The sequence below is a fragment of the Phocoena sinus genome, chromosome 14 (genome assembly GCF_008692025.1).
Source record: "Phocoena sinus isolate mPhoSin1 chromosome 14, mPhoSin1.pri, whole genome shotgun sequence".
In the NCBI taxonomy this organism is placed as follows: domain Eukaryota; kingdom Metazoa; phylum Chordata; class Mammalia; order Artiodactyla; family Phocoenidae; genus Phocoena; species Phocoena sinus.
In genome coordinates this window covers 40310675-40322718 of record NC_045776.1, presented here as the reverse complement: position 1 = coordinate 40322718, position 12044 = coordinate 40310675, and the positions used below count along the sequence as shown (strand labels likewise).

Below are 12044 nucleotides of genomic sequence, written 5' to 3'. Positions count from 1 at the left end.
CAAAACGGAGTTAGGATGGGGCCTCGCACTTGGAGACAGAATTAAGAAGCAAGGCCAGGGACTTCCCTGGTGGTGCAGTGGTTAAGAATCCATCTGCCAATGCAGGGAACATGGGTTTGAGCCCTGGTCCAGGAAGATCCCACCTGCTGTGGAGCAAATAAACAGCCAAAAATAACTAAATTTAAAAAAAAAATGAGAAAGAAGTGAGGCCATGCCACACAATTTGGGTTCCATGGAGAGTTTCAGGATTCCCCTAAAATTCTACACGAAATGTGCCTTTTTCTGCTAAAAGTTCCATGTTTAACCAGATTCTTAAAATAGTCCTTGAATCAAAACACTGATCTGTACTCACGGATAATATATTTTTCCAGGGTGAATGTCAGTTTTAAAAGACAAATTATACAAAATATTTAATTGTTGAAATAACACGCAAGAAATTCTGGATGCAGAGTGGCCAATCTCTAGTAGAACAGATTTTTTACCATTTTTTAGCTTTAGACATTTTTCTATTTGTTATTCTGATGTTATTGCCCTGAACAGATATTTATGTTCCTTTTTTTTTTTTTTTTTTTGGATGGGGATATCTAAGACTTCTAATCTTAAAGTATGCTGTTCGTTTAGCTATTCTAAGTTATCATAGGCACATAAAAGCCACTTAAGTAGTGGCATTTTGGTGTTTTGGCATTTGTTCTTAGCTATTATATTGCTTGTAAATGTTACCATGATTAACTGTCTCTATTCTATTCAATTTTTTGCTGCCAAAAGGGATACTTGGTAAGTCAATAGTCTTTAGTGTGCTTATAAAGACTTATAAGTGGTTATGAGACACAAAACAGGTGAGAGATAGGAGGCTAGCTTAAAACTAATTCTGCCTTTAAGCTGAGCACTTTCAGTTTATGAAAAGAATGCCAATTTTATAAAAATGTCCTTTGCAGACATCTTGTCCAGAAAGAAAACTTTGCACTAGGCCTCTGTGACCTTATCTTCTGGAGCTATTTCTTTTTCATAAGACTAAATATGTTTAAAATTCCCAATGTGACCTATTTATTAGATAAGGTACCTTGCCATTTGGTTGTGGAGGAAATAGGTCCCTTTGAAAACTGCCCTTTGGTGCCAAGGTTAGCCATTCTGTGTCCCAAGTTCGACATTTTCGTGATGAACATTAAATGTGAAGCCATTTACTAAGGAACTGCAACTTCAGCTTTGGGATGACCAGGTTCAATAGAGTAAATTTACCAGACTAGTTAAAAAGCATTCCAAATCCACTTGTTTTCTCACTTCCTAGAGATAGAGCAAGAGGGGAACATTAATAAAAAGACAAAAGAAAACCAGAAATGTTGTCAAGTTGATTTTTTTCCACTTTTTTCAAAGTTAAAATGAAGATATTTCATTCTACCTACTGTCTTAAAATCTGATACACCTAACTTTTCAAAATTCACAGAGCACATTTGTTTAAAATTAGCATCCTTCTTATAAAGTGAAAGTGTCCTGCTCAAAGCAGAATTAGCTTTAAACTAGTCTCACGTATCACGCATATCCTAAAGAAGTAATATAAAACACTAAGCTAGTTTTCAGAACTTCGGCTAATATGTTCAGAGTAGATTAAATACTGAACCTGCTATTTTGACCTCACCCAACAAAGAATGTGTCTTTAAAAAATCTGAGAACGCAGTTTAGCATCAGGTACTGAGAACCAAAAGTGTCAATGAATTTTTGCATGTAGTGCTGACATTTCATAACCTGCCTTGCATCATGTCCATTCCCATAAATACATTGGGACAAACAAGTCTACCTTTTTCTCTTCATCGTAGAATCCGAACTAACTCTGGTTTCCTAAGATAAAAATTAAACCTTTACAACTTTTTGCTCTTAGTCAAGTTGACACAAATAGATTCTATAGGCTACTGTATTCATGTTTCATCTTCAAAAAATTCTGTACTGTCGAACTCATATATAGAATGAGAGTGAAACTAAAATTTCCTGATTCAGAACGCTGCCCTGCCCCATCATCCATCTTCTGAACTCTGAATTCCACCTCATTGTACTGCGGAACATCTTACAGTGAACCTAAAATAAGACTAAAAACAGCTTGGAGATGAGATGGGGATCTTAGCTCTATCATTTTACCTGAACTAAGACATCAGTGATAGGAATGAAAATTGAGACAGTGGAGGACAGACATGATGCAGTTGGTGTTTAAGGTTGTGGACAATTCCAGGGAATATTGAACCCTATTTTCCTTCTCTAATCATATGAAAAAAAGTGAAGTTTTTGAGATGCCTTGCACTATATGTCCTATCATATAGATCATCCAGATAACAGAAAGTCAGTAAATCCCTGTGGTGCTTAATTGTGTCTTCACTTAGAGCAAAGAGCGAAGAAGGCATGATACGATTTTGCAGCTGGGTCCTTACAGGCCCGGGTATCCTGGAAGAGGGCCATCGTCATGGGGAACACAGGAAGTTTCCAAAGCCTCGGGAATCTTCCTCTTTCCAAGAGGATGTAGATTCTGATTGTCATCAAGTTTTCTGAGCTTCTCTGTTTAGAAGTTAGTAGGCTGCCTCAAAATCCTCATTCTATCTGAGAATATGACTCAATGAATCACCAAGGCTCAAAGCTCATGAATAAACATTCCTGTGGTTTCTGGAGATCTTCCCCGCAATGCTTAAACAGACATTCTATCTTCTCAAGGAAATGTAACTTCCCAAAACACTTCAAGAACTGAGTTGGAAAATATAAAATTCTGCGTTGATCCTGGGTAAGATAAGAACTCTGATCTTACCGACTCCTTTCCTTGAGAGATCGTATAGTTGTCAACTTGTGACTTTTATTTAACTTTCCATCCATTTTCCATTTAACTGTACTTTGTTTTAGGCCGCCCAGACCTGTAACCAGCATGAATGACAGCATGTTCTCCCACTCTGTCCCCTCCTCAGGAAGTCCTTTTATTACCAGGAGGTAAGTTCCAACCCTATTATAAAATAAACCTTTGGTAATGAGCCTTGATTTTGTGGCAAGAAAAATATTCTCCTTTAAGCCAAATGTGGAAGATTACTGTTAGAAACTAGTTTGTAAATATGTCACAAGTTGTTAATTTCATTCATTTGGATGCGTTTGAAGAGGGCTAGGATGGCTTTGGGAATGAATGTCACTTCTGGAAACTTGCATTTACAATCTATCCACAGTAAGAATGCAGGGTATATTTAAGTTTTACTGCTGACACACTTGCATTCTGGCTCATTGAGAAAGTCACTTTCATAGCACTTGGAATGGCCCATTTAAGCCGGGGAATTGGAATTTCAAGATGCAACGGGGAATTACGATGGACATTCTGAAACATCTCATAATATAAAGCTCCAGATATAAAAGAATCTTCTTCTTAGTGAACTCTAGAGTTCCTGAGGCTAGAGGCTCAAGGCCAAATTTGGAAATATAGTTTCTACATAAGTAATTCAAGGATAAGAACAAGAACTTTTAAAAAAAGAGGGTGGATGCATGTCTCATCTTTTTGCACAAAGATCCACTGCCCTGTAAGCAAACAGGTGAAACAGACACTTCTCCTAAAGCTAGCCCAATGAACAGGCAGGGGTCAAGAGGTACTCCAAGTCATTTGATCAAATATCACAAATAGAGCACCAGAGAATTATTTTAAGGAATACATGGAGAAGGCTCACAGGAAGGCAGAAACAAAGGTAAGGACAATTGGAGTGAGTAATTGAATGTAAGATTTCAAATGCCTTTCAGTAGGAAACAAATGGCCTCATGTTTCAAAAACAAACATAACCAATCATTTCCCCGAAGAGTTGCTGAGATACCAATTTCCCTGTAATATCCTGGTACGTTCTAGTGAAGATTTGCAGACAGTGAGACTCAGAACACTGTTGATTTTTTTCTCCGAGTTCCTGGATTTGTCCATCAGCAGGAACCTGAGATGAAGGTGTTCCCCATAATTGTAATCAGCGGAATAAACAGAACGGTGTTTCCCGCTATAAATTAAGCAAGTCTGTCACAGATAGAAATGGGAAGGCAATGGAACTGCATAACATCCACAGTGAAATCCTATGGTTGAAGCCCAGTTTATTCCTTTCAGCACTCCTTTTCAGAGCCACCAGCAGATTAAACCACATTTTCTAAGACAAAATCATAAACTGTAAAGTCTATTGGAAACATGGGCCTGTGCCTCTCTCTTGGGACGATCTGGCGTGATGTTAACAAAGATATGCTTTTATTAGGAAGCTCTGCATTCTGCAAATGTCAAGCAGAGATAGACCCCATCCTTACTGAAGGTCATTTTATATCATTTCAGCTTGGACGGTGCTTTATGATGGATGCGTCTAGATGGATAACATGGCTTCTTCTCCTCTAAAATATTCCTATAATATTTTGAGCTGTTCTGGTTCCTCCAGGGGGCATGGTGCCCCAAAATATGATCATTTCCCTTTCTTCCCATTTTCAGTCCTTCTGGAATGTTCCCTCTGAACCTCAAGCACGTTGTTTAAAGTTTGCAGTTCTTCCTATCGTCACGGAGGTTGGCCTCTGGTTTCTGTTTTAAGGGTGCCATTCAATAAAGCTGTGTACACTGAACGTCTTTCCTCTCTGAGTGGGCCTTGCTCTGTCCATGGGAGGTTTTAACGGGGTCTCATTGTTTGCATCCCTCAGGTTACCTGAGGGGATAAGTGCATCCAGCCCTGTGGCTGAGGAGCATTCGCTCATAAAGCTGTATGTAAATCAGCTTGACCACAGCGCACGGTCAGTATCCCAGCCCTGAAGCACTAATCGTTGTAGTAGTTCCATAGCTAGACCGCTAGTCCTACTTCATCACTAAAATCCTCTTGTAGTATGCTTTGGTGGAGATACAGGTCTTCTGGGGTTTTATGAGATTCCATTGAGAATTTCCAACTTGAGCTGGACTGGTCAGCTCTTTTTCTCTTTTCCACTTTTCCACTTCTTTTATTGATTTTATGTCTTCAAGCCAGTATGTATGAGATGAGTAAATATGAAGAGTACCATGTTGGATCTCCTTCTTTGGACGATCCTCTGCTTTGGTACAGTTTGCAAGACCCCAGATGGTGATTCCTTAGACTCTTGTATTAAAGAGCCTCTTGGAATGATTTTAGCACTAACTGTGTGAGATCAGGACAACATCACATGGCTGGACCATATTACAGTAAAAGACTTGAGGACTTATATCTTTCTGTCCTCCTGGGCTTGGGCCATTTCCCCCCAGGTAGGGCAGTCTGATTCCTATTAAAGTAGCAATTTCACAACCAATTTCATGCTCTTAGTGTTTAATTTCTACCAGTTGATAATGCTGGTGGTGATCCCCTGTTTATTTCTTAGCCATGTCCATACGCTAAGGTCGATGGAAACCATCATGCCAAATACAGGCATAAGTTAAAGCACCTAATCTTCCTACAGTTGGAACTTAACCAAAGAAATAGAACCTAGAGCTCTGCCCTCACTCCTACCCCACCCCAACTGCCCCTGTTAAAATCAGATTAAAAACTAAAACCTAAACAAGCCAAGAGTGGTGCTGGTCAGTGTTGAGGCTGCATTAAAAAAGTAAGGAAGTTTGCTGTGCAGATACTTTATTTAGCCTGAGTTTTTGGTCTTTGGTATTGTGACAGAACTTACAGAGATAAAGCAGAATAAGGATGAATTGAAATCACTACTCCAGAATCCTCGCTACAAACTCCTGGCATTCCTCACATAGAGTCCTTTGCAAGCATACACTTTGATCTTCAAAAGGCACTAGGGCCTATCTTTGAAGTCTTCTGACATCCTGGTAACCTAACTCACACAGATTTATGAGGGTATACTACCACCATCTGCCCATCCCCTGTTCTGATATCCGTTTCTAGCTATATCCTTGAGTCACTTTTCCCTTAACTTAAAAGGAATTCTCAAAGGCACTCTCCCTTAACCCTTTGAGGTCTTCGTGTGTGTGTGTGTGTGTGTGTGTGTGTGTGTGTGTGTGTACTCGATGCTGATTAGCAGTTAGGCACAGTATGGATCAAATGACACAATTCGTGGACAAATTCATTCATTTTCTTGATCATAACTATATCCCTAAACCTAGATTGTTTTCTTATAAATGCATGAGTTTATAGGAAAAGAACAACTAGATCAATGGAAATTTATCATTACCACTAGGAAGAGAACGCCAATATATGATGTATGATTGGGCAGCCAACATTAAGCTTATGAAAGATAGCCTGCCATTATGGCAAATATTGCAAGAGCTGACCGCAAAGCCCTTCTCCCCCTCACTGCACACAGCATTATGCCTTTGAGTTTCTGCTGTTGGCATCAGGCCCCCTTTGTAAAATCTTAATTATCTTGCCAAAATCCTCACCTCATTTACGTGAGAGAGCTAACCAGTCCTTTCCATTTGGAAAATATTTCATTAGTTATGGCTATTATGGCCATTTCTTCATTAGCTACAATAAGGACATTCTAAAAATTTGAATGGCTAGATACTTTTACCTCCAGTTTTAGAAACTTCTCTTAAAGATTTTACACATATTTTTATAAATGCAACCTCTCAAGTCTTAACCTCGCACAAAAAGAATCCCTTTGGCTATTATATCTAGCCAGAACTGATCACCTTCCCAAATATGAGAACATTGCTTATGAGTCATAGAGTGTATTGAACACAATCTAATATGCTATTTTCTGATTTGTCTGAAAAGCATTTGGTTAATTACTAATACTGTATTAGGTCCAGGGGTGCATATGGGGAAGATACACTGCCTTCCTCACGCACTTTCAAAATCCTGATTCTTCCCAAGGGAACAGCCTTTGTGAGTTATTTTTGTGGGTTGACTGGTTGTTCAGTTGGTTGATTTGTTTGGGTTTTCAACCACAGAAAGGCTAATTCACGTGTCTTTTTCAGTTTTTTCAAATACTTTGCTTTCCCTAATCCAGATTTTTAATCTGACATATAATGTTCAAACTAAATTTTAAACATTTGTGTTTTGGTAATCAAAAGTGAATAGAAATAAAGTTGAGGTACTGAATTCAGACTTTGCTTCTGAAAATCAGTTTTCTCCATGCTCAGTATTTTCTAAGATTAAAATCCATCCCTTTTCAGTCAGGAAAGGAGGTAAATTTATAAATCAGCATCATAAAATAGATGCATTTATAAATCAACCTCAACTGAAGATTTCTTCATTCTTTCCACACTTTCTGGGCATGTTGTATGAAATTTGAAATAAACACTCTCTGCAAGTAATTATTTCTTCCATGTAGCCCCAGAGCTCCACTAACATGCTAGATTTTTTTCGAACCTGAATTAAACTGGTCTTCGCACTCAACTCTATTTCCTATACTAAAATGTTAGTGTATACTTAAATCTGCTGTCACCTCTTCTTCACTTAGATAACCTTTATTCTCTTACTAGAGTTGCTTTAGCTGCTGTCTGTGTGTGCTCTGTACCCAGCAAACTTTTCTAGAGCATCTTTTGGCAAAAACACAATTGATACAGCTTGATACTATCTGGGGGACAGCATAGTAAATGTAGTGAATCAAATATGACCTAAGAATTATTATTTCTTCCACGGTATCTGCTTAAGGAGGTTTGACTTTCATGCCAGCCTGAATTGATGACAACTCATTTTCCCACTGAGACACTAAGCTATTTTTTAATGCTTGTTTGCTGATTTGCGTGTGGCAGGTATTTTATGTTTCAGATCAAAGATGTTGAAAGCTAGAAAACGAAAGGGGAAATAGAGTTTTTCAAGAAATTATCTCTTGGTAAAACTGACTTGTGGACTCTTTTTTATTTAAAACTAATTTATTTAAATTAGTTTGATGACCTTGGTATAGATTGTGTTAATTACATTGAGAAGCAAAATGTTATTCCCAATTGACAGTCAGCTAAGGAGGGAGCCAAGTTTACCAGTCATTCTTCACAAAGCCCAAACACCAACAAGTTTATCAATCATTTAAGAATCAATAAAAAAAGTAAATCTCTCTTCTTAATTTGCCATGGTTCAAATATCATTTTCCATTTAACCATTGTGATGTTAATCACGCCACATGACATAATTTGTTTATATTATATTGTTGCTCTGTGCAGGACTTTTATTTAAATCCTTTTATTTTCCTGTTCAATAAAAGAAAAAAATATTTGGCCAGAGCTAATATAATAACACAGCATAAGCAGAAGCGGTTTTCAAAACTATATGGCAGGTTTAAGCAAAAATCCAGGGAGCATTTGTGTGTGATTTTGTTACCTTAGTGTACCCCCAAAATGTTTGCACTTAAGCAAAATCCTGGCATCAGTTGTCATTCTCCAAAACGAAAGGGTGAATTTAAATAAATAAATATGAAATATTTTGAAATTGTACTAATCTTCCAGAACGCATTATGCCAGTGTGTGTGTGTGTGTGTGTGTGTGTGTGTGTGTGTGTGTGTATGAAAATTTTTGGAAGAAGGCCATTTATCTTTACATATGTTCTTTTCCAGAGTATAAAAAGGAATTGGTGAGAAAATAAGAGAATTTTTTTTTTTAGAAAAGAATAATCTAAAGGAATATTCCCAGCCTCTTTTCTTTCAGCAGAATACATGAAATTCAAATTTCACCTTGTCATACCCTCCAGGTATGATTGTCACCACACCCAATAATGAAAGTATGTGTGCTGAAGGAGGTGTTTATACATTGGCAGGGCCTGGTGAAAAGAAAATAGCGACAATAAGAAAAAGAGACGTGTATACACACAATTTTAGGGATGGTAGCATTGCTTCTCCTTGGGACTCAGATTAGAAAAGATTTATCACCCACAGTCAAGAGGAGTCCCCGGTAGTTAGCAGTTTCCGAGGTTAAAAGGAGGAATGCTTTTAAACTTGAAGACGGGGCATGCAGAAGATGGAGAAGTTTCCAGAGCTAGAGCTGCAGGAAAGCCATTGGCATGTTTGGAGGCACTGACATGCTGGAAGCAATCACTTCCTGATAAGGCCCTAGGTTCCAGTGTTGCCTGATCCCAAAGGCCACAACGAATTGGAAATATCACCAAACTTCTCCAAGCAGACTGCCAGAGCTACAAAATGAAAGTTTAAGCATCCAAATTATTCTATAAAATATCGTGAGTGTACCTTGCTTTGAAGAGATTATCATAAATTACCTGATGTCACTACCTTTGCAACAACTCAGGAGAAAATTTTTTCCACTTTGCTTCCCTTCTTCAAGCTCCTTGGGAGCTGCAGAAGAAATTCTGGTGAAGATACTTCATGTGAACAGTCTTTATAGACCCAAGTTTTAAGGGAAACCTGCCTCCTGGTCTGCTCTCTAAGTTCTTGATCCATTTCATTTAGAAAGAGTGCTTTTTTTTATTCCTGTTTTCATCATGCACTTGGCTTCCTCTATACATGGTCATGTTTTCTGCTTCCCAGAAATAAATGATTAGGAGGAGAATCCAAGGCTAGTTCTAGGTAGTACAGAAACTTTGTGGGCACTGAGTACCAAAAGTCAGAAATGCTCTTGGCACTAGATGCTAACAGCTTTAGCAAAATGAGATAAATGCAGAGAATATCATCCCCATATATTCCAAGAACTGGTTTTCCCAAGGATTCATATGGGAAAGGAAAGGAACATGAAAGGACTTAAATGATGCCTTCGAACCAGCACTGGCAAGGGCCAAGGCAAAGAAAATGGCAACGAAAGGACAAGACGTGTATATGGAGACATCTGCTCATCCCTTTGCGGAAAGAAGGGACTTGGAAAGAGCAGGGGAGACAGGCAGGTGGCGTAGAGGAAGGAGAGAGGGGCCCAGAGAATTGGAGAGAAAGAAAGAATGAGCCACCAGAGGAAAATTGGGGCAACTGCTCACTTCCTGCTACCAACCCTGCACCATGCTGATGTCAGCAGGGCTCCTCCAGTGCCAGTGCTCATTAGTAAGTGGTGGGACACTCTTCTGCAGCTTTATTGACACATCACCTTCCTCCCATAAGACGTCACCAGAGTAACTTATAACAAGCATATCCTCGTGGTTGATCCTCCTGTGTTTCTTTTTTTTTCCTTCTTGCACATTCATCATCAGAGGTTGTAACTGTATAATTATTAGGCCTTTGATTTAAGGAAATAACACAATTTCTGGGATTCAAGGGGAAAAGTAGCGTATGTGACAAGGCAGAGAAATGGTTTCATTTGGAGGGAAGAATTCTTAATATTTCACAGTGTTTTGAGTGGTTTTACAGGGATCTGAAATCAATTATAGAGTGGGTAGATCTATCTTGTATTATCAAAAAAAAAAAAGTTGGGGGAGGTGATTGGGCAGCAGTGAGACCGTAGTTACTGGATAATGAGCTGTACTTCAGGAGGCAAGGTTTGGAATGCTGTCTTGGTGGGATGGTGGGAAAACATCAACTCCAGTGGCTTAAGATGCTTATTTGCTCCTGATGGGCAGGTTTCATAGTCCTTGAAGGTGCAAATCAATATGCTTTAAAAAAGAATTAACTTCATCAGGAAAGCAAATTCTCCTAGAACAATAATTTCATTGTTAAAGTCAATTTTGTTTGTGTGCAGTTGTACTTTTTGAGTAATGGGTGCATTCCTGAAAAGCTGAGTAAAGTCACAGTATTCAACAAACATTAATGCCTACTCTATACTAGATGTTTTCTTTATAGATCAAATTTGATTTTAAATTTACCAGAAGCCTCACGATTTAAGGAATCTTGTAGTATATACTATTATAAAACAAGAATTCCAATTATACCGTGCCTAATTCTAATGTGATACTCATTTATAAGTTGCTGTATTTTGTGCTTTGTGGTCTGAGAAAGTGGTACTTTGTAGTAAAACTTTTAAAGTTTTTAAGATTTTTAACTGCTTTATTAACCATTCTTTTATATAGAGAGATTTATAACTTCTTGAAAAGTTACGGAAGTTTGTGGTAAAAATCTAATAATTTCAATGCAAGTAATTAAAAACTTGGTATTCAGACAAAGTCAGACACTTAATTTTTGTATTCTCCATGAAGGGAGGAAGGGATGGTGTTAAGTACACCAGCGTTGCAGGGCAAATTTCTAACCTACAAAAGAAGAAGCTCTCTTTAAGCACATTACAAGTACAGTTATAGCACTAAGAATCAATGTCATATTTCCCAATGAACATGCCTATTCATTATAGTTATAAATTCATTTATATTATATAAATTTTGGGTGCCTTTGGCTTGGCCACACTTTATTATTATTTATATTTCTATTTTCCTTTAATAAAACTACATTAAACTTTTTAATTTTTCATTAAAATTGCCAGTTAACTTGAGTGTTCTTCCTAATAAATCTAAAATGATAAGAATTTGCCCTATTCATTGGACTCTTCTTCACCAGTTATAGACACAAGGAGTATGAATATATGTTTATAAGGCTCAAACGTTTATTTCTCTGTTTCTCTGAAAGTTTTCTTCACAGCTTCACAGCCAAGGTCAGGTGACTTGTGCCTAAAGTAGCAAAACACTTTTAATATGACACCAATCTCTAGGTAATTTTCAATTCTCTGTTCAACACAGAAAGTCGGAGAATAGAGGGCAGGCTGGAGAAATAAGCTTCTTGTGTGGGATCTGAAGGCTGGCAGGACTTAGTGAACTGTTGGACTGTGTACAGGATAGTCTGTCATGAACGCTGAATGAATTGTCATTGTGTCTGGGCACATGCAATCTATTTGTTTAGCAAATAGCAGAGGTCAAATCTGGGATCATAGCGGCTTGTGTAATTGTAATTGTGGTTCTCAGGCCAGGTTGCTACTCCTAGTTCAGCTATGTGGAAATCTGAAAACATCTTGAACATTTCAAAGTAATGAAAGAGCTGTCCAAATGGAGCTTGGAAGTAGTCTTGGGAGTTTCTGTTGCCAGTTTCTATTCTTGAATGCATTGCCGAGTTTACGCTCTTCTTGGCTTTCCCATCTTATTAACCAGCTCTCCTCCCAAGGACAGTGAAGTCGAGCAGAGCAAACTGCTGGCTAGGGCTGCTCCAGCTTTGCTGAAGGGCAAAGGGTAAGTTAAAGCCAGAGTGTTCTGGAACCCTGAATTAACTAAACTAAAAAT

At 38.2% G+C, this 12044-nt stretch overlaps 1 protein-coding gene across 8 annotated transcripts in view; it reads left to right on the top strand.

The window, feature by feature from the left end:
- Nucleotides 1-12044, top strand: part of DTNA (dystrobrevin alpha) — a 297328-nt gene that overhangs the window by 236085 nt on the left and 49199 nt on the right. For 5 of the 8 annotated variants that reach the window (XM_032603037.1, XM_032603036.1, XM_032603038.1 and 2 more), the window contains exon 11: nucleotides 2875-2958. In XM_032603037.1, coding sequence (XP_032458928.1) covers nucleotides 2875-2958 — 84 coding nt within the window. Of the gene's footprint in view, nucleotides 1-2874; nucleotides 2959-4306; nucleotides 4585-4659; nucleotides 4750-11915; nucleotides 11994-12044 lie in introns of those variants that run through there. The other 3 variants (XM_032603033.1, XM_032603039.1, XM_032603042.1) reach the window with 3 other exon arrangements.